Source organism: Bos indicus, chromosome 5 (genome assembly GCF_029378745.1).
Source record: "Bos indicus isolate NIAB-ARS_2022 breed Sahiwal x Tharparkar chromosome 5, NIAB-ARS_B.indTharparkar_mat_pri_1.0, whole genome shotgun sequence".
NCBI lineage: Eukaryota > Metazoa > Chordata > Mammalia > Artiodactyla > Bovidae > Bos > Bos indicus.
The window spans coordinates 547,826-574,700 of record NC_091764.1 but is presented as its reverse complement, the minus strand read 5'-3'; the positions used below and the strand labels follow the sequence as shown (position 1 = coordinate 574,700).

At 42.0% G+C, this 26,875-nt stretch overlaps 1 protein-coding gene across 1 annotated transcript in view; it reads left to right on the top strand.

Annotated features, from left to right (window-relative positions):
* LOC109558301 (frizzled-3-like) overlaps positions 1-26,875 on the top strand; it is a 100,605-nt gene that overhangs the window by 69,158 nt on the left and 4,572 nt on the right. The window contains exon 6 of the mRNA XM_070788570.1: positions 494-727. Within this exon, the coding sequence (XP_070644671.1) occupies positions 494-727 (234 nt within the window). The remainder of the gene's footprint in view (positions 1-493; positions 728-26,875) is intronic.

Genomic DNA, 26,875 nt, shown 5'->3' with positions numbered 1-26,875 from the left:
TGCTCTTACAAATTAAAAAATGAGTCTATGCCATGATGAGACCTCCACTACTTCTATAAACCATGCAAGAAAATAATATTTTTACTTTATAGTAGTACCTTTGCAATATTTCAGTGTCCTCAAGAATGATAAATTTCTTTAGCCGAAAGGGGCTTTTTAAAAATGATGACATTGTATGCCTTCATTTTATAGATGAGGAACATTAAGAAAAGGGGATAGTGACTTGCCTAAGATCACATATTTATTGATAGAGTTGAAACTAAAATCCTGAGTTCTTGATTCTAATATGAACCTCTTTCCATCATACCAGTTTAGGGGACAGATTGACACAGATTTCTGTTTTAGTCTCTCTTCTGTCAATAGTGTTACCTTATATCTGTCCTAAAGACATTGTTTGGAGAGCTTTTTATTTTTGAAGAATAACATCAGTCTGTCAAAGTATTGTTTTTAGTCTGTAGGGTTGTTATCTTACACTTAGTATTTTGTTATCTAGGATAGTGAATGAGAGCCGACAGGTACTCCAGGAACCTGATTTTGCTCAGCCCCTCCTGAGGGATCCAAATACTCCTATCATAAGGAAATCAAGAGGAACTTCCACTCAAGGGACATCCACACATGCTTCTTCAACTCAGCTGGCCATGGTGGATGACCAGAGAGGCAAAGCAGGGAGTGTCCACAGCAAAGTGAGCAGCTACCACGGCAGCCTCCACAGGTCCCATGATGGCAGGTGAGTTTTATTGGCGGCTTAGTGTATATCATGTCCGGAGTTAGAGTCATCCGGCGTCTGAAGGAAGAGCAGCCAATTCTGAAACAGAAGTTGATCATTATTAACCTTTCTGAACTTTGCTAGGTTCAGTTGTCCCAGATTATGGTCAGACTTAATGCTAACCAGAGGAGGTTAGATGCGATACAGCGAGCAATGTGGAGTCATTGCTCATCAGAGAGAAGGCAGAGTAAAAGTGGTTATTTTAGTAAGATTAACTTAGCAAACAATTATTGAATACCTACTATGTCAGACATTGTTTGAGTCTGTAGGAATACAAAACTGATTTAGGCATGATCTTTGTTCTTAATAAGCTCAAGAAAAATAGGGTAGTCATTATTTGTGTTGTAGTTGAAAGCATGGGATCTATAATAATAAGCCTCAGTTTCCTCATCTGTAAAATGGAAATCATAATAATATCTGTCCCTTAGCAATGTTGTAAAAAATAAATGAGATAATATACCTAATTGCTCAGAACAGCGCCCATCTCAGTAAGTGCCTGTTACCAACTTTTATTATCAATATGATAAGGTAATAATTAAAGTAAAATGCAAATATAATGGTATAGTCCAGAGGTTGTCAAATTTTTCTATAAAGAGAAACATAACTAATATAATAAATATTGTATTATAAATGAAATAACATAATAAATAACTTTAGGCTTTGTGGGTCACATGGTCTTTGTTGCCACCATTCACTTCGGCTGTTAATACCATGAAAGCAGCCATAGACAGTATGCAGTCAAAGTAGGAGTGGCTGTGTTCCAGTAAAATTGTTCACAAAAATAGGAAGGGGCCCGAGTTGACCAGCAGGCCACAGTTGGCCAACCCCTGTTTGGTAGCATGGACAAGGGGGTGATTAAATCTGGTGGGAGGAGGTGGGAGAAAGCTTCACAGAGAATGTCTGAGAGTGGGCAGGATGTGCTTTCTTGTTATATTGGATGGTAGAGACACTAGAATTAGAAACCTCTTAGGAGCTCTTAGGAGTAATTCAGTTAAGAGATGATGGAGGTTTATGAAAGAACAGTGACAGTGCCAAGAGAGTAATAGCTGATCTGAAAGATATTTAAAAAGAAGAAATGAAATGATAGGAGTTGGTGATGCATTAAAAGCAATTGGAGAAAAGAAATGTGCCAGAAGAAATTTTTTAAAGATTTCTAAGCTTGGGAAACTGAAAGAATGAAAATTATGATCCCTGAAATTCTCTGTTCTGTGTTTCCGTGGCTGTCCTTTATTCTTCCAGGCTCATTCCAGCCTTTCTTTCAGTCTTCCCTGTCCTTGTCATGTAGGATATGATTCCTGGACGTACTCTCTTTTTAGACCTTCTTGTTTGTCCTCTCAACTTGCTTTCTTTTGCCTTCTAACTTGCTCAGCTACTCTAGGTTTTGAAAAGGAGCAGCCTTTGACATGCTTTCTATCTTGTATCCATTTCTTTTTATTTTCCTTGCCAGATTTTTGAAATATTTTGAATATTTCCTTTCTACCAATTCCATCCTTCATTCTTTGTATTTCTGGTCTTTTTCACCTTCTTACACCACTTCTAACATAACCAACGACCTGTTTTTAAACCATCAAAGATCCTTTCTCTTTCCTGCCTTTTCCTTTCATTCAGCACTCCTAAGTGAAAAGCATTCTTCTAGGTGCTAGGAACGCAGAGATGGAAGACAAAAGAGTAGTAGGTATGGTAAAATCATACACAATGTGCTTTGGGATTCCAGAGAAGAAAGCCTTTTAAGTCACAGTGGAAAGTCTCGTTCACAAACAAGGTGATACTTTAATTTGACTAGGGTACAGAGGAGGCAGTTGGAAATCTCAAACAAGGAAACAGCATGTGCAGAGTCAAGGAGGACAAAAAGGCATTTAGGTAGCAGGGCCACCATAGGAGATGAAACATGCTGAGGAGTTCGGGGTTTTTTTCCCCTAGAGCAATGAGAAACTATTAGAAGACTTTGAGCATTGGGGTGATAAAATCAGATTTGTGTTTTAGGAAGATCATTTGACAACAGTATAGGAGAGGAGGTTGTAAGTAAGCCCAGTTGGGAAGTTTCTAGAGGAAAATTAGAGCTCTTAACTTAAAACACTCATATAGAGAGAGGAAACCAGAGACTCTTTCAGAATACCTGCCTCTATGAACTGCTAGCTCCAGTTGCTGCTAGTGGTAAAGAACCCACCTGCCAATGCAGGAGATGTAAGAGACATTAGTTCAATCCCTGGGTTGAGAAGATTCCCTGGAGGAGGAAATGGCAATCCTTTCTTGCCTGGAGAATCCCATGGACAGAGGAGCCTGCCATGGGGTCACAAAGAATTGGACATGACTGACGTGACAGCATAGCATGGCTCCATGAACTGACTTTCAGCGGTATTTGATATTTGACATTATTCAGTTCAGTTCAGTCCAGTCGCTCAGTCATATCTGACTCTTTGTGACCCCATGAATTGCAGCACGCCTGGCCTCCCTGTCCATCACCAACTCCCGGAGTTCACTCAAACTCATGTCCATCGAGTCAGTGATGCCATCCAGCCATCTCATCCTCTGTCGTCCCCTTTTCCTCCTGCCTCCAATCCCTCCCAGCATCAGAGTCTTTTCCAATGAGTCAACTCTTTGCATGAGGTGGCCAAAGTACTGGAGTTTCAGCTTCAGCATCATTTCTTCCAAAGGAATCCCAGGGCTGATCTCCTTTAGAATGGACTGGTTGGATTTTGAAGTCCAAGGGACTCTCAAGAGTCTTCTCCAACACCACAGTTCAAAAGCATCAATTCTTGGGCGCTCAGCTTTCTTCACAGTCCAACTCTCATATCCGTACATGACCACTGGAAAAACCATAGCCTTGACTAGATGGACCTTTGTTGGCAAAGTAATGTCTCTGCTTTTGAATATGCTATCTAAGTCGGTCATAACTTTTCTTCCAAGGAGTAAGCGTCTTTTAATTTCATGGCTGCAGTCACCATCTGCAGTGATTTTGGAGCCCCCAAAAATAAAGTCTGACACTGTTTCCACTGTTTCCCCATCTGTATCCTGTGAAGTGATGGGACCAGATGCCATGATCTTCATTTTCTGAATGTCGAGCTTTAAGCCAACTTTTTCACTCCTCTTTCACTTTCATCAAAAGTCTTTTTAGTTCCTCTTCACTTTCTGCCACAAGGGTGGTGTCATCTGCATATCTGAGGTTATTGATATTTCTCCCAGCAATCTTGATTCCAGCTTGTGCTTCTTCCAGTCCAGCGTTTCTCATGTGACAATATACAGCCTTGACGTACTCCTTTTCCTATTTGGAACCAGTCTTTTGTTCCATGTCCAGTTCTAACTGTTGCTTCCTGATCTGCATATAGGTTTCTCAAGAGGCAGGTCAGGTGGTCTGGTATTCCCATCTCTTTCAGAATTTTCCACAGTTTATTGTGATCCACACAGTCAAAGGCTTTGGCATAATCAATAAAGCAGAAATAGATGTTTTTCTAGAACTCTCTTGCTTTTTCGATGATCTAGCAGATGTTGGCAATTTGATCTTAAAACCATCTTGAACATCTGGAAGTTCATGGTTCACGTATTGCTGAAGCCTGGCTTGGAGAATTTTGAGCATTACCTTACTAGTGTGTGAGATGAGTGCAATTTGACACTTAAAAGCTGTTAAATTGTCTTACTTTTATTTGAAAGAGCTGTGGAAGCTGTTTCTTTTCATTTAAAGTTTTTAAGAAAATGCCAACTTTGCTGATATTTTAATCTGATAGTGAATTGTGATTATCTGTATAAGTATATATGTCTACAGTTTATCATAGTTAATAGTTATTTCACTTTCTGTAATATATGATACCTGAAGCTCACATTTATTTAATGTGAGTGGGTTTTTTTTTTTTTTTTTTTTGAGCCCCTTTTTTGGTTTGTCTTTTATTTTCTTAGTATTGTACATTATTGTATATGTTATCATGGTCATCTCAGTAGAAAGCTCTTGAGTAGATGGTTTTTTGTTTTTAATCAGCCCAAGGAGATTCATATTATGTGGCCATAGCTAGGTAATATTATTCTGAGTTATGTGAAGTTGTTGGTTTTGTTGATCAAATGTTAGCAGTTTCATAATACATATTCAAGAAACAACCAAACAAAAGATCTTTTAGAAGAGATATTTCAACTTCCCAATTCAACTCTTTTAACTGACCTACCAGAGGCTTTATGAAGATTCAAACTACAGAGGCCTATCAAGAAAATTCTGCTTTGTTTTGCCATTAAATTGCCCAGTTTTCAAAGGTATTTAATCAAAATGACTTCAGTAATTGAAGCAAATATCTTTTGGAAATGCTTAAGGTATGTAAGTTTTTCATTAAATCTGTGTATAGTTTTTCAGCTTTCATTCTTGAGACATTGTCATATATCAAAGGATTATCTGTAAATATCATTTGAAGGCAAAATAACTACCCCCCGCCAATATGTAATACGGACTCAATTTTGCCAGCTATAGAATTTTGTATTTTTAGTATGCTTTCTAAAATAATAATATCATGTTTATATAGCCAACAAATTTGCCTACACATGCTGTTTTAAAGATTTTCTTTATACCTGTGTTTCAAGTTATAAGAATTAAAACCTATGAATATAAAAAAGGATATAAAAATTAGAAGCTCCTACATAGGAAATCCCCAATTTTAAATAGAACTGTGTTTTGAAAGGTTGCGAATTGGCTTGTTCCAAAGTCAGACTATATCTCCTCATATATATAATATTATGAATAATAAGGGTAGCAGATAGCCAACAAGAGCTGACCTAATGCTTTCCAACATTAACCTAGGGGTCTTGGTTTGGAATAAAGTGTTCGTGACTATAGCCCTTTCATCTGTTTTTAAAAAACAAATACATTGTTGTTAGCACAGATTACTATCAATTAGTAGAATAAATATTTAGCTTTAAAACAAAAGTGGAAATAGTTCAATCAGTGTTGGTGAAACTATTTTGAGACAAGAGATTTCATTTAGGTGACTTAAGTTGGGAATCTGCTCCTCTTTTGAAGAGCCCATGTAATGACTGAAAGTGCTGTTTGTTTTCAGTGACCTTGAGGAAGGGAGCCAGTCATTTCTTCTTAAGGGTCATAAGAAGTAGGGGCCTTGCTGATTTCATGCTTTTCAGTTCAAAACTGTGTCCGGAACATCTTAGATATCCTTCACCCACATTGTTCAAAGGCTGTCTATTTCAGGCTCAGTCTACCCTACCTTCAGCTGAGCCTGTCTTCCAGCTCTGCTGCCTCATACTAAATTTACAGGTGGGCATTCTCCATTCTTGTTTTTTTTTTTTTAAAGTCTTTACTCATTTTACTGTTATGACAAATGACCACCACCTTCTTCTTTTTTCAAGAAATATAAAGGTAGAAGAGATATTCCTTTTTCATTATTTTAAAAAGCTAAAAAGAATACATTTGAATCAGTTCTAATGAGGTGGATGAAACTGGAGCCTATTATACAGAGTGAAGTAAGCCAGAAAGAAAAATACCAATACAGTATACTAATGCGTATATATGGAATTTAGAAAGATGGTAACAATAACCCTGTGTACGAGAAAGCAAAAGAGACACTGATGTGTAGATCAGTCTTATGGACTCTGTGGGAGAGGGAGAGGGTGGGGAGATTTGGGAGAATGGCATTGAAACATGTATAATATCATGTATGAAACGAGTCACCAGTCCAGGTTCGATGCACGATACTGGATGCTTGGGGCTGGTGCACTGGGACGACCCAGAGGGTATGGGGAGGGAGGAGGGAGGAGGATTCAGGATGGGGAATACAGGTATACCTGTGGTGGATTCATTTCGATATTTGGCAAAACTAATACAATATTGTAAAGTTTAAAAATAAAATTTAAAAAAAAAGACTAAAAAAAAAAAAACCTAAAAAATAAAAAGCTATTGTTTTTGAACTGCTAGCACTTAGAAGTTTAGTTTGTAGACCCTAATCTGAATTATGTTGATGGAGGTGATCCTAAAATTGATCTAAAGTTGGAATATAGATATATCATTCTGTATCATATCTCTGGAATATAGCTACATCGTTCTGAATGCTATCCTATCTCTATTCATTATTATATCTCCATGCATATCACTACCAGGTACATAACAGGAGAAAAAGATGAATGCATTAAAGTACCTATATCAATTTCCCCAATAGGAAGCCTACCCATATAAGCAAATCAGTTGTTTTTTTTTTTTTTTTTTCCTGTACACAGGACAGCCGATTAAGACTTAAACTGGTACTAGAGTGTTTTTTGCCTAGATCATGCATTCTTTAGTTGGAAGGGACCTTAGAAATCATAAGGTTCAACTTCGAACCCAGTACCAATATCCTCCAAAACCATCTTTTATAAGCCTCTGCTTGAATGATTTCAGTAACAGTAAGCTTACTACTCTAAGGCCTTCCATTCCATTTTGAAGTCAGCCGACAACCAAAATGAGCAAAGTGAGCAAGGAAATTAACACTCCTCTAAAGTCTTCATAAAAGGCTACCCACTCCAGTATTCTGGCCTAGAGAATCCCATGGGTTATATAGTCCTTGGAGTCACAAAGAGTTGGACACTACTGAGCGACTTTCACTTTTAAAGTCTTCATAAAAGAGCTGCTGACATCTTCATTTCAGCTCCATGAGACCCATGTCAGACTTCTAACTTACAGAAGGTGATAAGTTGCTTAAGTGTTGCTTAAGCCCATAAATTGAGGGTAATTTATTAGAGCAGCAGTAGAAAACTAAAATATTCAGCCTCCCACTTGCACATCTGCAAAGCGTGGGCAATGAGCAAGCAAGGAATGGAAAATGGCCCAAGGAATCCATTAAAGATCAGAAACATTGCACAGAACTGACCTGTTGCCATGAAACAGACTGTTGAGGTGGCTTGGAGAAGTTGGAGGTACTGAGATTAATAAGAGCGCAATCAGTCTCCGGTGTCCTTCTTCCAATATTATCCTTCAGTTTTTTTCACCATTATTGTCCAGTTTTCTTTTTATTCCCACTTCTCCTTTATCTTCTCCTCCATTGTACTTTCCTCCTTTGTTAAACAATGCTCTTTATTTTTATCTGCTAATCAAGTGTATGTTTTTATCAACCTCACACTTCCACTAGCATACCCACCCAGTTTGTTGGAAGGAGATAAGGAGCAGAATATGAGAGGAGCATTGGGAGAAGGTTGAGATTTTCCAGCGTGCCAAGAATTAAAAAGGTAACGAATGTAGCTTTACCACCTGGTCTCTGAGTACTCCAGTGCAGCACACAAATTCACAAATGAGGGTTATATACAAATCCATTTATTAGAAAGAAAATAAAAACTAAGCAGGCCCTCAAAAGTATTTTGAAAATAATAAAAGGTTTTTACTAAGGTACCGATTAGTGATTGTCTCCTGTTTTGCTGCTGAAAAATTTTGTTGAGCCCTTTTCACTATCTCTAAGCTCAAAACTAAGGCCTTAAGGAGCTAAGGGAAGGTTTTCATCAAGTAACATTAGATGAGCTACTGAACAATAATAAATACAATAGAAGCATCTAAACACTTAAGTGAATTAGTGAAGCATGTACATTTTTATTTTAAGAATTGTTTGGCACCAGATTTTTTAGGAAAGCGTTTGCTGAGTATGATGACTAAGATCCATACACTAATGTCTATGTACAGGCTTTTGATTTCCCACATGTCCTGCTGGCTACAAGGGCAGAATGGACATTGTTCTCTGGCAACAGATTGGGCTTTGGTGGAGCCAATTTAGGGGCACTATTGGTAATAATCCCAAGGACACAGGTATTACCTCAGTCATCAATTTAATATATTCCAAATGAACCCTTAGCACAAAGACAAGGAGAGAAGTCTCTTTCATTTCCAATGTGATGATGAGCATTTCTGAAAATTCCAAAAATTATGTGGGCCACATGACTGTCAGAAATTGGCTTGTTTCTAGAGCCATTGCTGCAGATCTAAAATTGATGAGCAAATACAGAGGAGAAAAAAGTCATTTAACCTGAAAGTCCTTTTCTTCCTCTCTTCTGTCCTAATCATTGTTAGGAGTTCTTTTGCAGAAGCATGACATATTTAATTAGAGACTTGTTTTTGCTGTCACAGTTTTAGTTGTTTTTCCAGAACCAAAGGTTATGTTCATATTGTTTTTCTTGTCTGTTGATGAAAGTAATTTTAGAAAATGATTTTTTAAGTCTCTGACTGTTTATTAGCATTCATTCATTCATTTATTCACTACCTTATCAGGTAGTGAAGAAGAGCCTAGAATTCTAATTTGAAGAAGAAAATGTCATGATTTATACTCCTGAAAAGTTCACACTCTAGTAAGGAGATAAGCTTGTAGACACCTGAGTACTATAATGGTGGTGTGTTCAAAGTGTTATTTGAACACAAATGTGGAAGTAGTTACTTCTGCCATGAAGACTGGGTGTTCAGAGAACTATTAGAATATGAAAGATTGAATCAATAGGAATTTATTAATCACCTAATAATTGCTGAGGTTATTGTAGGGAACAAATAGACAGTTGTCCTGTTGTAGTTCTGTAATGGAAATTTTGAGTCTAAAGAGAGGAAGCAGACAGTAAGTAAAGACATTAACAGATTAGTTTCAGATAGTAATAAGTGTTATGAGATACAACTAAGCGTCCTGTAGGGAAAGACTTAAGGGTCTTGGTAAACAATACGGGTTTTATTCAAAGTGCAAAGGTGTGCCATTGAAGCATTTTAATTAAGGGATTAACATGAGTAATTTTCCTTTTTAAAAAAGTATTCTGCTGGCTCTATGGAAATGGATTATGAAAAGAATGCACACAGGGAAGCCAATAGAAAAGCAATTGCATTAGTACAGGTTAGAGATAATAATGACTAGACTCAGGTGGCAGTTGTAGAGATGGACAGGAACGGGAAAATTCAGGATGTCTTAAAAGTAGAGTCAGTACCACAGACTTAGAAAATGAACTCATGGTTGCCAGAGGGAAGGGATAGTTAAGGACTTTGGGAATGTCATGCACACACTGCTATATTTAAAATGGATAACCAACAAGGACCTACTGTATAGTGCATGGAACTCTGCTCAATGTTATGTACCAGCCTAGATGGGAGGGGGGTTTGGGGGAGAATGGATACATGTATATGTATGACTGAATCCCTTCACTGTTCGCTTGAAACTATCACAACATTGTTAATTGTCTGTATCCCAATAAAAAATGCTTTTTGTGTTAAAAATAAATAAAAATTTAGAAATAAATACTTCAAGATAAAAATAGAATCAGTAAGATTGACATACTGGATGTGATAGTTAGAGGAAGGGGGTGGATGAAAGATGACTCCTAGTTCTTTGGTTAGAGCCGCAAGGTGGAGTCAGGGCCATTCACTGTGGTGGAGAAAACTGGAGGAAGAATAGATGCTGGAGAGGAAAACCAAGAGTTCTGTTTTGGACAGGTTTAAAGTGAGCGTTACCCAAGTGAAGATGCCAAGTAAGCAGCTGGGTATAGGTAGGATATAAAGCCGTCAGGTTATAGGAGATCACCTTGGGAAGACTGGATAGAGAGAAGCTGTGTAGAAGACAAAAGGTCAAGAAAGGAGACTATGAAGGAGAGGCCAGTGATACAGGAATATCCAGGGAATGTGTTGAAGAAGCCAGGAAAGAAATGCTGTATAAAGGAAAGAGTCCTTAAACCAGTCAAATGATGCTTAAAGGTCAAATAAGATGATGACTAAGGAAGACCATTTTATTGGACAACGTGGAGGATACTGAAAAGAACAACTTAAGGGGAATTCCCTGGCCATCCAGTGGTTGGGACTCGTGTTTTCACTGCCAGGGACCCAGTTCCAATTCCTGGTCAAGGGACTAGCGTGATGTGGCAAAAACAAAAAACCACCACCACCAACAACAAATGGAGTGGGAGGGTAGGCAGCCTAGAGTGGACTGGAGAGTGAATTGGGAACTTGCATTTTTAGCAGTTGGAAGATTAAATACTTTCAATGACCCTCCCAATGTAAACAGTCAAAAATCATCTTTGTGATGGTATTGCTAAACTGGCACGATCTTAACAAAGGTTAAAAACAAAGTGAAAAAAAAAACAAAAAACAAAGTGAAAGCAAGAAACACTGGTGATAAGGTAACACCAACACCAGCTTCTCTTGAGTTTTTTGCTGAACCCTAGAGACAGTACCATATTTGGGGGGCAAGAAGTTAAGCTTAAGGTCACAATATCAATTGGAGACTGATAAATCTCTGCATAAAGCTGGGACTTCAATGGGTTATACCTTCAATGTAAAAGAGATGGAAGAAAATAAAGTCACATGGAACGAGACATCAAAGAAATCTGAATCCGAGTTTAGCACTGGTTGGCAGGAGTATGGTGGGATTTCCCTGAGAATGTGTAATGGCCCTCACAATACATTTTTTGGTCCAAATATATGCTGCATGCTACCTGTACCTTAAGCCAAGAATATAACTCAAGGTGTCCTGGATTGCTTGTTACTCCAGGCAGTTGTCAGAAGCAAATGTACATCTTTGGAGGAAAGCAGTCTAATGTTGGGAAAGACTGGGGGCAGGAGGAGAAGGGAGTGACAGAGGATGAGCTGGTCGGAAGGCACCACTGATTTGATGGACATGAATTTGAGCAAACTCCAAAAGATAGTGAAGGACAGGGAAGCCTGGTGTGCTGCAGTCTGTGGGGTTGCAAACAGTCGAACATGACTTAGTGACTGAGCAACAACAACAACTTTGATTTAGGTGCCAAGGAATTTCCCCAGAGAAATTTCCAAGGGAAAGGGGCAGTTCATAGTCAAAGCTAGCAACACAAACACTAAAGAACAGGACATCAGGAGTGAGAGTCTATTCTCCAAAGACTGAAGATTTTTAGAGTTAGCACACAATATAAAATAACAATTTAACATGTTTAAAGAAATCAAAGAAGGTATTAGATGTATAACATGATACTGTGAAAAATCACTAGGCAGGTTTGAAAAAAAAGAGGCCTAGCTGAATGTCTAGATATGAATGTTTTAGTAACTGAAATTAGAAGCAACAGATTAAACGCAACTGATGAGAGACTACTGAACTGAAATACGCATGCTCAGTCGTTCAGTCAAGTCTGACTCTTTGCAACCCTATGGACTGTGGCCCACCAGGCTCCTGTCCATGGAGAAATTTATGTGGTGATTTTTCAAAATTTATTTTTTGGCTATGCTGCATAGCATGTGGGATCTTACTTCCCCAACCAAGGGTGGAACCTCTGACTCCTGCAGTGTAAGTGTGGATTCTTAACCACTGGACTGCCAGGGAAGCCCTGAGTGGTGATTTTTAAGTGTTTAGAATTCTTCGATATTCTCCTCTTCAGGAGGTGGAGCTTCATTCTCCTTCCCTTAAGCATAGACCAGCCGCCTTGATTGGCTTCCAAGAAACTGAATAAAGTGGAACTGAAGGTGTGTGATTTGGGGACTGGGTCATAAAGGATGCTGTGGCTTCCTGCTGCTGCTTTCCCTCTCTCATACCTCAGCTTGGGGAAGCCAGCTGGTCTGTCCAGAGACTACTCAAGCAGTCCTGGGAGAGGCCCCTGTGGGGAGGAATGGAAGTGAGCCAACCTGGAAGCAGCTTTCCCTCCAGCCCTGGTCCTGCCCTCCGTTGATGACAGCCCCAGGGTCACTTGACCTTCACCTTGTGAAAGACACTGAGCCAAAACCACCAAACTAAGTCATTCCTGGATTCCTGTCCCCCAGAAACTCTGTGAAGTAATACATGTTGCTTTCAGCAGCTAGACTTGTGGGTAATTTATTATACAGCAATAAATAAGTAATACAAGATCAATTTGAAGAAATTACCCAAAGGCAGCACAGAGATAGAAAGCGATAGAAAACATTAAATGAGATTAACCAACATTCCAGAAAGAATAATGGGAACAAAGAAATATTTGAAGTATTAATTCCTAGGAAATCTCTAGAATTGTTGAAAGACAATAATCATTAGGTCCATGGAGCCTAGTGAATCCTAAGACGAACACTTTTTTTTTTTTTTTTAACAGCACTTAGACATCTTATAGGAAAACTGATGAATACCAGACGGGGAAAAGATTGTTTAACAACACAGCCAGAGAGGAGAAAGCTCAGTCTCAAAGGGATGGCAATTACAGTGAAAGATGACTTCTCTACAGCAATAATGGAAGTCAGGAGCCAGGAATATATCTTGATTTACTAACTGCAAGACAACTGTAGTTTGAGCATTCTTTGGCATTGCCTTTCTTTGGCATTGGAAGGAAAACTGACCTTTTCCAGTCTGATGGCCACTGCTGAGTTTTCCGAAGTTGCTGGCATATTGAATGCAGCACTTTCACAGCATCGTCTTTTAGGATTTGAAATAGCTCAGCTGGAATTCCATCACCTCCGTTAGCTCTGTTAGTACTGATGCTTCCTAAGGCCTACTTGACTTTGGACTCCTGGATGTCTGGCTCTAGGTGAGTGATCATGCCATTGTGGTTATCTGGGTCATTAAGATCTTTTTTGCATAGTTCTGTATATTCTTGCCACCTTAATATCGTCTGGTTTTGTTAGGTCCATACCATTTCTGTCCTTTATTGAGCCCACCTTTGCATGAAATGTTCCCTTGGTATCTCTAATTTTCTTGAAGATATCTCTAGTCTTTCCCATTCTATTATTTTCCTCTGTTTCTTTGCATTGTTCACTTAGGAAGGCTTTCTTATCTCTCCCTGCTATTCTTTGGAACTCTGCATTCAGATGGGTTATATCTTTCCTTTTCTCCTTTGCCTTTAGCTTCTGTTCTTTTCTTAGCTATTTGTAATGCCTCGTCAGATGACTATTTTGCCTTATTCCATTTCTTTTTCTTGGAGATGGTCTTGATCAGTGCCTGTATAATTTTATGAACCTCTGTGCATAGTTCTTCAGGCACTCTCTCTATCAGATCTAATCCCTTGAATCTACTTGTCATTTCCACTGTATTTTCGTAAGGGATTAGTTTAGGTCATACCTGAATGGCCTAGTGGTTTTCCCCACTTTCTTCAATTGAAGTCTGAATTTTGCAATAAGGAGTTCGTGATCTGAGCCACAGTCAGTTCCCGGTCTTGTTTCTGCTGACTGTATAGAGCTTCTCCATCTTTGGCTGCAAAGAATATTATCAATCTGATTTTGGTATTAACCATCTGGTGATGTCCACATATAGAGTCATATCTTGTGTTGTTGGAAGAAGGTGTTTGGTACGACCAGTGCATTCTCTTGGCAAAACTCTATTAGCCTTTCCCCTGCTTCAATCTGTACTCCAAGACCAAACTTGCCTGTTACTCCACGTATCTCTTGACTTCCTACTTTTGTATGTCAGTCACCTTGTAGGTCTTGATAGAACCATTCAGCTTCTTTGGCATTAGTGGTTGGGACGTAGACTTGGATTACTGTGATATTGAATGGTTTGCCTTGGAAATGAAGAGAGATCATTCTATCAATATGCCAGCAAATTTGGAAAACTCAGCAGTGGCCACAGGACTGGAAAAGGTCAGTTGTCATTCCAGTTCTAAAGAAAGACAATGCCAAAGAATGCTCAAATGGTATACTGTACAATTGCACTCATTTGACATACTAGCAAAGTAATATTCAAAATTCTTCTAGCTAGGCTTCAACAGTACATGAACTGAGAACTTCTAGATGTTCAAGCTGGATTTATAAAAGGTGGGGGAACCAGAGATCAAATTGCCAACCTGTATTGGATCATATAAAAAGCAAGAGAATTCCATAAAAACATGTACTTCTGCTTCATTGTCTACACTATAGCCTTTGACTATGTGAATCACAACAAAGTGTGGAAAATTCTTAAAGAGATGGGAATACCAGAGCATCTTACCTGTCTTCTGAGAAACCTGTGTGCAGGTCAAGAAGCAACAGTTAGAACTGGACATGGAACAACAGACTGGATCCAGATTGGGAAAGGAGTACGTTAGGCTGTATATTGTCACCCTGCTTATTTAACTTCTATGCAGAGTACATCATGAGAAATTCTGGGCTGGATGGAGCACAGCTGAAATCAACATTGCTGGGAGAAATATCAGTAACCTCAGATATGCAGATGACACCACCCCTATGGCAGAAAGTGAAGAGGAACTAAACCTCGTGATGAAAATGAAAGAAGAGAGTGAAACAGCTGGCTTGAAACTCAGCATTCAAAAAGCTAAGATCATGGCATCTGGTCCCATCACTTCATGGCAAATAGATGTGGAAACAGTGGGAAAAGTGACAGACTTTATTTTCTTAGGCTCCAGAATCACTGCAGATGGTGACTTCAGCCATGAAATTAAAAGATGCTTGCTACTTGGAAGAAAAGCTATGATAAACCTAGACAGTGTATTAAAAAGCAGACATTACTTTGCCAACAAAGGTCCATCTAGTCAAAGCTATGGTTTTTCCCGTCATGTATGGATGTGAGAGTTGGACTATAAAGAAAGCTGAGTGCTGAAGAATTGATGCTTTTGAACTGTGGTGTTGGAGAAGACTCTTGTGAGTCCCTTGGACTGCAAGGAGATCAAGATGGATTCTAGCAAAGAGGCTTCTGAGTAGGCTAACATCACCTACTAAGGGGTGGCACCCCCTCCCTTTCTGACCCTGGAGGAGCCTTTCAGTACGTGTGCAGTTGGGAAGGTCGCCTTGACTTCCAGAGTGAGATCCCTGTTCTCACTCAGGCAGGCTCAGCTCCTTCTCACTCCTTCTATTACCTTCATCTTAAAGTCTCTATCCATGGGGGGACAGACTCCAGCTCTCAGCCTGGGGCCCACTGCCTTAGAGTGGCATGCGTGGAGGGGTGTGGAAGCTCCCTGCTGTCTCTCCACACCTCGCTCTGGACATCTCACCCATCTGGCTCCTCCTGCGTTACCTTGTTTTATACTAAACCAGTGATCTGGAGGCTCCATATGAAGACAGTGACATCAGATAATGGAAGGGGACCATTGATGTGCACTTCCTTGATGATTAGTGACGTTGAACATCTGTTCAGGTACCTGTTGGCCGTCTGACTGTCTTCTTTGGAAATATGTCACTTTGGGTCCCAGATCACCCAGCACCACAGGGTGCACTCTGCCGCTGCCCAGCGTCCTCCAGTCAGATTCCCTGGATGGGCAGGAACCGAGGCCGAGTTATTTGCTTTCCTGCTGAAGTGAGGCAGAAGAATGAGCTGGTGGGGCCCGTTGACCAGAGACTCAGGTCAGATGGAACTGCCAAACAACCGTATTCCCTGGCCAGATGGGACCCCCAGCAAAGCCACTGGCTGGGATGTCTGCTCCTACACATGGTAAGTGGGAATGTGGTTCACAGAGGGCCGTAAGCAGGTTCCTGCAAGCCTGGCACCCTGTGTCTATTTGATCCTTGATGGTGGAGCCCTGCCATTCCCCCAAGTAATTTCTTTGAGGCAAGACCAAAACAGACCTCCCTAAAAGCACGTTACACAATGCTGGGAAAGCTGGGTGTCCATTTGGGGTTCTGTTTTTGCCTGCCAGAGAAACTAGGTGGGGAGCAGGGATGGGGGGAGGCTCTTCAGGCAGTGCTATGCCAGCCTGGGGGAGCAACAACGTGGTCAGACTGTGATTGCTCCTTCTACCTTTGAATGTGGTCCTCATCAGTCTCTGGTCCAGATGGGTGCTTCACCCTCACCCCTACGTCCTATGATTTTCTCTGTGGAAAGATGCTAGTTGATCCTCTTGTGAGGGGGGATGAAGTGGTTTGAGGCATGGCTCCATCCTTATGAACTTACCTTGCGGAAGATGCTGCTGCAGGCCCAGCTGAGGCACTGGGGCAAGCTCTTAATGGCCCAGAAAGTTCGGCTGGTGATGGCAGGATCTTCTAGTATTGGAGGGTCTCCTCTCAGGTGGTGGGGCAGGGCCTGTGGCTCACCATGGGGAAAAGGCCACTGGTGGCAGTAGCTGTGGGGAGCACTCACTGGCGTGAGCCGTCCTGGAGACCACCGTTTTCTCACCAAGACCTGCCCCACCCAGCAGCCTTGTTGTTGTTAAGTCACTAAGTTGTGTCTGTTTACAACTTCATGGATGCAGCACGCCAGGCTCCCCTGTCCTTCACTATCTCCCGGAATTGGCTCAAATTCATGTCCACTATTTGTTGATGCCATCCAACCATCTCATTCTCTGCTGCCCCCTTCTCCTGCCTTCAATCTTTCCCAGATCAGGGTCTTTTATAATGAGTCAGTTCTTTGCATCAGGTGGCCAAAGTATTGGAGCTTCAGCTTCAGCATCAGTCCTTCCAATGAATATTCAGGGTTGATTTCCTTTAGGATTGACTGGTTTGATCTCCTTGCAGCCCAAGGGACTCAAGAGTCTTCTCCGGCACCACAAATTGAAAGCATCAATTTTGTAGCCCCTCAGAGATGTAGACTTAGTAGGTCTGAGGTGGGGCCCAGGAATCTGAATCTGGAAGCACACTTGATTCTGATGCCTGTGGCCTGAGGACCACACTTAGAAATACATTCCTACACATCATAGATTCTTGAACCCATTAGGCAGCAAGCACATCTTCTGTATCACAGAAGCACAAATAAGCAGGTGATGATGAGTTGTTTCAAATACTTCTTGAGGTTTTTTTCCCTTTCCCCTTTGTCCCTGAATCCTTGGCTCTGCAGCAGCTTGCCTGTGCTGTGGGGTGGGCATGTGGGAAGTGTGGACACCTGCCAGCCAGCCTCATGGGTGCAGCGTTGCTCCAGGGAGGGACAGGGCCATTCTGAGTCACCTTTCCTAATGAGCATTGCTTGTTGACCGACTGGAGGGGAGGTGCTCGTTATTCATGTTTGGCCCAGGGCCTTCTCTCTTGATTGCAAAGGAACAGAGACCCCGCGGCTTCCACAGTGTTCACCTCTGTGGAAAAAAAAGTGGAAAGATCATCAAAGCAACACTTTAGTTCACCCTTCTCTTTGAAGAGTTAGATTAGCTGGAAGGAAGCTGTTTGGCAGAGAATTTTCACACTTGGTCTATTCCTTTCTTCCTCCATCCATTACCCCTTGCCCAGCCCACCTAGATCCCTTGAATAGGGACATTGTCTGCTCCAAGTAATCTAAAACAAAGCCTCTATTTTGAGCAATTCCTGTCCCACCCTACTCCAGCCCCCAGATGCTTCAGAAACATAACCCCTAAGAAAACAACATGAGGTTAAAGAATATCACGTCAGTATCGCTATTCCTGTAAAAGGGCTGGCCTAATCCAGAAACTTAATTTCTCATATTGTCCTTGTTTCAAAATCCTATAGTACCTTTTTCTTTGTCTCTTGGTAGAACTCTCAAATAAAGCCCCTAGAGCCAAACATATTTGGAGTTAAAAATTAAGTCGGGAAACAGGGTGGAATTTGTGGAGCTCAACTCCAAAGTGCCTTCCTGGACCAGCCACAGCCAACACTTCAGGGTGATGGTTTCAACATAAACAACCTTCTTTAATCATGAGACAACTCTGTACAAAGGCGTAAGGGGAGGTTCTTCCCTCCCTGGAAGAGGAGAATTCACTTCATCCTGGCCCCCGGTTCTGTAGCCCACAGGGACTGGAAAGGAGAGAAGCCTTAGCTCCTCTTCCTGCAGCCTTGACTCCAGTTCTCCATCCATGGCACCCAGGACTCCTACTGGCCCCTGGACAGCTTCTGGGCTAAACTTGTATCGATTCCAAAATGTCCATTTTCATCTGTGGGAGTCCCTTCACTAGGTCTTGAGAGGCGAGTGATTTGCTAAGGTACCACTGCTCAGGGGGGTGGCTCCCATCTGATGTCATTCTAGAATGGCTCCTATCATCAAGTCTTAAGACCACGGTGCTCCCTTTGAACGTGGGGCGTGTTTAGATGAGAGAGAAGCTGGGGTGGGGAGGGGAATGCCCATCTTCCTTTCTTTCCTTGAGGCTCTTTTTGCCCATTTCTCCATGTTTCTGCCTCATGGCATCTTTCTCTTTGCTTTTGCTCCTCTGTAGCTCTGTTTAAGGCTTCCCTGCTGGCTCAGTGTTAAAGAATCCACCTGCCAAGCAGGAGACTTGGGTTTGATCCCTGGGTTGGGAAGATCCCCAGAAGGAAATAGCCCACACTGGTATTTTTGTCTGGAAAATCTCATGGATAGAGAAACCTGGTGGACTACAGCCCATGGGATCACAAAAGAGTTGGACACAACTGAGTGACTAAGCAACAACAGTCTTGTTTAAACCAGGAGCTCTTTTTTGGCTGCACCACTCAGCTTGTGGGGTCTTAATTCCCTCAGCAGGGATTGAAAGTGGGATATGGCAGTGAAACCCAGAATCCTAACCACTCGGCCTCCAGGGAACTCCATTAAACCAGGAGTTCTGAACCTATGGTTCATGGTTCCCTTGAATATACAAGAATATGTCTATTTTATGGGGAAAAGCCCACAGTGTTCACATTGTCAAAGTGGACTGAGAAAAATGAAAAATCGTTCTAAACTTTTCCTCCCTTTTTTTCCCTCCCTTTTCTCTGACACTCTTGCTGCCCACTTAGGATTCTGACTCCTGCTCTGTTCTGACTCTTCCTCCCTGATCCATGTCTCTCCCATTTCTCCTCTCATGTGCTCATGTGCTAAGTTACTCAGTCATGTCTGACTCTTTGAGGCCCCATGGACTGTAGCCCGCCAGACTCCTCTGTCCATGGGATACTCCAGGCAAGAATACTGAAGTGGGTTGCCATGCCCTCCTTCAGGGGATGTTCCTGACGCAGGGATCAAATCCCTGTCTCTTATGTCCCCTGCTTTGGTAGGCAGGTTCTTTACCACTAGTGCAGTCTGGAAAGCCCTTCTTCTCTCCTACCTTCTCTCTTTCTCCTTCTGTCTTTGGCTTATGGCCCCATACCATCTTTTGTTTTTTCCTGAAAATAAAGTATAATAAAAAGTGAATACTAATAATTGTCACATATTGGAGAATGTTCAGTAAATGAAGGTTTAATTTCCTTAGTTATGTTCTTAATTTTAAAAGCCACTGAACTGGATATTTTTCTCTAAAAAAAAAAATTCACGAGGGGTAATTGTTGGCTACTTTTTTTTTAGATTCTTCTATTTATTTATTTATTTTTAATTTTATTTTATTTTTAAACTTTACAATATTGTATTAGTTTTGCCAAATATCGAAATGAATCCACCACAGGTATACATGTGTTCCCCATCCTGAACCCTCCTCCCTCCTCCCTCCCCATACCATCCCTCTGGGTCATCCCAGTGCACCAGCCCCAAGCATCCAGTATCGTGCATTGAACCTGGACTGGCAACTTGTTTCATACATGATATTATACATGTTTCAATGGCTACTGTTTTTAAAAGTCATCTGTGACGGTTCATTCTATCCACTGTGAGCCCTCAGCTGTGAATGAGAGCATAGCTTCCTGCCCGCGGTCTAATCAGACATCGGGAGGGCAATCACGCCCCCCTAGTGTCAGAGTTTTAGGTTGCATGTTGCGTTAGATGAGGAAGTCACCTCCAAAGGCAAGAAATCTAATCATTTAATAGAATTTGAATCCACGGACAGCATTGCTTTCAGCAGCTTGGTGGTCTATCCCAATGGGGGGCTTCATAGAGAAAGAGGCAGAGGGAACAGGGAAGGGTCTGACTCTGTCATCGGATCAATACAAGACTCTTCAACCATTAGATAGAGTGGATCTTTGTCCTTAAAGAGTACAGACGGCAATCCCACCTTCTGATGTTTCAATGTTTTGATATATTAATATTCCAGTATTTTGCTGGCATAATGCTACCATTATGGTAATGTAAAAAATCTGAAATGCATCTTGAAATACATTTAGAGTTAGACACTGCATTAATTTTTAAATGGTAAAGTTTACTCATCTGGAAAGTGTTCTTTTATACCTGTATAACATTCAAGAAGAGAAAGAAAATCAACTGACAGAGAATCTCTTGCAAAAATGAGTCTCCATTTTCAGACTTTAGAAACTTCATTTCTCATTATCCCAGAAGGAAATGGCAACCTACTCCAGTATTCTTGCCTGGGAAACCCCATGGACAGAGAAGCCTAGTGGGTCCATGGTGTGACAAAGAGTTGAATATGACCTAGTGACTATCCCTGCTTCAAAACCCCTAAAGTACCTTTTTCTTGGAACTCTTTATCTCTTGGTAGAACTCTAGAATAAAAACATAAGAGCCATGCTTATCTGTTTGGAGTTAAAAATTAAGTTGGAAGATAAGGTGGAATTTGTGGAGCTTAATTCCAGAGTACCTTCCTTGGACCAGCCCCAGATGACACCCCAAGGGAAGAAGCCTGGGGCAAAGGTCAGCATTAGACACTTCAGGTGGAAGATTTCATCACAGATATCCACCTTCTTTAACCATGAGACTGCTCTACACAAAAGTGCAAAGGGCGGTTCCTCCCTCCACAGAATTCTACAGTGTCCGATGTAAAATCATTGTTGTTCCCCGGGTGTTCATCTTGTTCCTATGTAATGTGCAAAACTGAGATCCATCTGGGGATGGGAGAAGGGTAGCATCCATGGGAGCCTCAGGGGCCAAGGGAGGAGATGGTTCTGAAGGTGAAAGACAATGATGGTGTTAGAGGCTGTTGTCAAAATGCTCCTACGTCAAAGCAGCTGCACTGAACTGTCAGGAACCTAGTAAAATACGCAGTTACCGAGGCGCCGGGAAGGAACCATGTACGGGCAGTTTATATTGATTGCAGGCCAAGCAGTGGGAAGAAATGAACTTACCATCTCATCTTTTTTAAGGGACATGGGATGAGGTGGTGTGAGATGGGAGTGGGAACCAACAATTACTGAGCACCTACTGTATGCCACTTGCGGCCTCTCATTTAACCTTCAAAACAGCTCTGGGTGGTAGGTAGTAGTATTAGCCCTCAGTTCAGTTCAATCGCTCAGTCATGTCCGACTCTTTGCGACCCCATGAATCACAGCACGCCAGGCCTCCCTGTCCATCACCAACTCCCAGAGTTCACCCAGACTCACGTCCATGGAGTCAGTGATGCCATCCAGCCATCTCATCCTCTGTCGTCCCCTTCTCCTCCTGCCCCCAATCCCTCCCAGCATCAGAGTCTTTTCCAATGAGTCAACTCTTCGCATGAGGTGGCCAAAGTACTGGAGTTTCAGCTTTAGCATCATTCTTTCCAAAGAAATCCCAGGGCTGATCTCCTTCAGAATGGACTGGTTGGATCTCCTTGGAGTCCAAGGGACTCTCAAGAGTCTTCTCCAACACCACAGTTCAAAAGCATCAATTCTTCAGCGCTCAGCCTTCTTCACAGTCCAACTCTCACATCCATACATGACCACAGGAAAAACCATAGCCTTGACTAGATGGACCTTTGTTGGCAAAGTAATGTCTCTGCTTTTGAATATGCTATCTAGGTTGGCCATAACTTTCCTTCCAAGGAGTAAGCGTCTTTTAATTTCATGGCTGCAGTCACCATCTGCAGTGATTTTGGAGCCCAGAAAAATAAAGTCTGACACTGTTTCCCCATCTATGTCCCATGAAGTGATGGGACCAGATGCCATGATCTTTGTTTTCTGAATGTTGAGCTTTAAGCCAACTTTTTCACTCTCCACTTTCACTTTCATCAAGAGGCTTTTGAGTTCCTCTTCACTTTCTGCCATAAGGGTGGTGTCATCTGCATATCTGAGGTTATTGATATTTCTCCCAGCAATCTTGATTCCAGCTTGTGCTTCTTCCAGCCCAGCGTTTCTCATGATGTAATCTGCATAGAAGTTAAATAAGCAGGGTGACTATACAGCCTTGACGTACTCCTTTTCCTATTTGGAACCAGTCTGTTGTTCCATGTCCAGTTCTAACTGTTGCTTCCTGACCTGGATACAAATTTCTCAAGAGGCAGATCAGCTGGTCTGGTATTCCCATCTCTTGAAGAATTTTCCACAGTTTATTGTGATCCACACAGTCAAAGGCTTTGGCATAGTCAATAAAGCAGAAATAGATGTTTTTCTGGAACTGTCTTGCTTTTTCCATGATCCAGCGGATGTTGGCAATTTGATCTCTGGTTCCTCTGCCTTTTCTAAAACCAGCTTGAACATCAGGAAGTTCACGGTTCATATTAGCCCTAGTTTTCAAGAATCAAGAACTTGAGAATCAGGTTAAACGGCATGATTTTTTCATGTTCCTATGATGAATTTTCTGAAATATCCCACAGTAACTCCCTGCAAAGCTGAATCAAAGGTGCGGTCAGCTGTAGTTGCCCAGACATCACTCCCTAAGGACTTTCCATCCTTGCTGGAATGTAGTAACGTGGAGAATGTTAATTCTACTCCCACCCCCACCCCCGCCCCACACTTTCTCTTAGGGAGAATATAATAAAAAGCTGTAAGAAATAGTCGATAGGCTTCTGGGGGTGAAGTGGAGTTATAACCCCTGGCTCCTAGCCGTCCTTCTGGAATGTGGAGAAAGCAGTGATTAACTCATGGCAAACAATATCAGATTTTATTTTTCTGGGCTTCAAAATCACTACAGATGGTGACTGCAGCCATTAAATTAAAAGACGCTTACTCCTTGGAAGGAAAGTTATGACCAACCTAGATAGATTATTCAAAAGCAGAGACATTACTTTGCCAACAAAAGTTCATCTAGTCAAGGCTATGGTTTTTCCTGTGGTCATGTATGGATGTGAGAGTTGGACTGTGAAGAAGGCTGAGTGCCGAAGAATTGATGCTTTGGAACTGTGGTGTTGGAGAAGACTCTTGAGAGTCCCTTAGACTGCAAGGAGATCAGCCCTGGGATTTCTTTGGAAGGAATGATGCTAAAGCTGAAACTCCAGTACTTTGGCCACCTCATGCGAAGAGTTGACTCATTGGAAAAGACTCTGATGCTGGGAGGGATTGGGGGCAGGAGGAGAAGGGGACGACAGAGGATGAGATGACTGGATAGCATCACTGACTCGATGGACATGAGTCTGAGTGAACTCCAGGAGTTGGTGATGGACAGGGAGGCCTGGCGTCCTGCGATTCATGGAGTCGCAAAGAGTTGGACACGACTGAGAGACTGATCTGATCTGATCTGGTTTGCCGAGGTGGTATGCAAGGTTAGAGAGAGCTGAAGGTTTGGGACCGCGCAGAAAAGGCAGAGCGGCTGGCTGCCTCCAGTGGGTGCCCTTCACTCCTGCCTGCACTCCAGTCCTGTCCACACCCACCGCGCAGCTCTACCCAGCCTGGTCTCCACCCGCATCTCTTTCATTTCTCCAGTCTTTTTCTTTCTCCCCGCCCTCCTTCCTCCATGCTCACCCGCGCCCACTCTTCTCTCTGAGGATCATAAGGTAGCAATGAAGGAAACCTCCTGTAACTGCTTTTCCACCGCTAGGCACTTTGTTGTCGTATCTATCCGTGGAGGTCATTTGACAATTTTATGTGACCTTTACTTTGGGTAAATCTTTTTAGTCCTTAATAACAACGTTGCTGGAAATTGTTTCACCAGGAGGAAAATAGCAAGCCCGCCATAGTAGAATTACAACAGGCCTTGCTTTTTAACTTTTATTAGAGTCACAGCTAGTTAAAAAGCCAGTTTCTGGGTGATCACGTAAATATGCGTCTAAATTAATGGGAAAGGTGTTTCATAAAACAAAATCTAGGCTTTTTCCAAATTCCTTTTAAAAACAAAATAATCCAGAATGTTGTAGAAAATAGTTGGATCTTTTCCCCATATGATAAGAGGAAAGACATAAGTGGGAAGACTGGGAAGAGAGAGGGGATCACACAGAGGGATGGGGTAGAAAAAGAAGTAGGAAGACAAGGAAAATACAGTGGGAGAGGGCACAGAGCTTGACCTGAGGAAAAGAGGGTGGAAAAGTGATGAAGAGAAAAGGGAAAGAAAAGAGGCATAATGGTTCCTGCATCGCGTGCCTGGAATGACTTAAGTGGGTAGAAATTAAAGCCTTGGTGTTAGCACCTTAAGTTTTCCTTGCCTATGAGGTGGAAGGTGAGGGGTAAATCCAGGGAAAAGAGTCCTAGAGAAACTGCTAACTCCACCATCTTTCTCAGAGCCTGTGCTCATCTTCTATACCCACAGCAGAGGAAACTGCAGAAGGAAGGTCCAAATCTGTTCCCCTTGCAAGGTGGGTGTGCTTCCATCTGCCAGGCTGTCTGCTTGCTTTTCACGTCTCCCCAAATTATATGCTAACAGCACTCATCGTCTGCCATCCTGGCACAAGCCCAAGAAGATGCAGCTAAATTAGAACGTGGGGGAAAGGAGGAGAGCACAGCTTGTTTTCTGCTCTGGAATTTGTGATAATTCATGAGTCACTGCTGCTGTTTAGTCTCTCAGTCGTGTCCAACTCTTTGAGACCCCATGGACTGGAGCCCACCAGGCTCCTCTGTTCATGGGATTCTTCAGGCAAGAATACTGGAGTGGGTTGCCCTTTCCTTCTCCAGGGGATCTTGAGGCCTTTGGAAGTCCAGACAATTGGGATCCTTTAGAAAAGGATTCAGGATTTTCTGCTGGGCTTACCCAGTCTCTCCTCATTCCCTTTGACCTGGTTGGTGCACTTCTGAACTTCAGCAGATTTTTGTGGGACAGTCTTGGGATTCAGTTGAAATGAATGCTCCTCCAAAATAAGGCTATTTAGTTCACTTTTGGTGGTCTGGAGTTCATTCCTTTTTCAATTCAAACAACAAGTATTTGTTGCATGACTTCCACATGCCAGAACAGGAAACAGGGTGGATTGAAAGATCCCTGCTGTCTCACAGAGATTCTCTTTTCACAGAGCAGGACAGGCAGTAAACAAAGAAATAAACAAGAAATCTATCAACAAGTAACATGAGCTACACAGTGAATTACAGTAAGTCTCCATAATAGTGAGTGAATGGGTGGTCTTCTGGCATGGTTCATCTGAGCTGGTGACATCACTCAGAGTACCAGAGGCCCCCGCCCTGCCAAGATATGAGGGGACACATTGCAGGCTGATGCAAAGGCCCCGGCCCAGGACTAACCTTGGAACATCTGAGGAACAGAGACAAGACTAACTTGTCCTGAGCCCAGTGAATGAACAGAGAGTTGTGGGATGAGTTGGAAAGACAGTGGGGGGTAGGGGGGATCATTGAGGCTTTTCTGACTCGAAGGAATTTGGAACTTTTTTCCGAGTGCAGTGGGAAATCATTGGAAAACTTTAAGCTTAGGGATACTTTGATCTGGTCTATATTGGCTCAGATGGTAAAGAATTTGCCTGCAGTGCAAATTTGATCCCTGGGTTGGGAAGATCCCCTGGAGGAGGGCATGCAATCCACTCCAGAATTCTTGGATGGAAATCCCATGGACAGAGGAGCCTGATGGGCTACAGTCCATAGGGTTGCAAAAGAGTTGGATGTGATTGAGTGACTAACACATGCACACACATAGGTGGGAAGATTTGGGAGAATGGCATTGAAACATGTAAAATATCATGTATGAAACGAGATGCCAGTCCAGGTTCGATGCACAATACTGGATGCTTGGGGCTAGTGCACTGGGACGACCCAGAGGGATGGTATGGGGAGGGAGGAGGGAGGAGGGTTCAGGATGGGGAACACATGTATACCTGTGGTGGATTCATTTTGATATTTGGTAAAACTAATACAATTATGTAAAGTTTAAAAATAAAAGCTTAAAAAAAAAAAAGCTTTGCAAACATCAAAAAAAATTAAAAAAAAATAAATAAAATAAAAATCCAAAAAAAAAAAAAATTCACTCAGTCACATCCAACTCTTTGCAAGTCTGGGATCAGGGTGGATACGACAATGGTAAAACAGAAATTCATGGTGGCCCAGACTTGATGGTGGTGGAGTTGTAGAGATGTGGAGAAGAGAATGGATTAAGGTGCATTGTGAATGTAGCATCGAAGACCCTGAGGAAGATGAAAGAAAGAGACCTGGGAACATCCCTAGATTTTTGGCTTAAGTAACCAAGTGGATTGTGTTGCCCTTTTCTGAGATGGGGTGCTTGAAAGATGAGCCGGTCTGGATGTGGGAAGGTAGAGTCAAGAACTCTCTTCTAAGCAAGTTCATTTGAGATGCCTGTGAAATCATTTAAGTCTTCATCTAGAGTTCCAGGCAGAGGTCAGGGCTGAAAATACCAATTTGGGGAGCCATTGGGCTGTAGGGAGAATCGCCTAGTGCTGTTTTTTAAATTGTTACTGAGTTTGTCTTCCTCTGCTTCCCTGGTGGCTCAGGTGGTAAAGAATCTG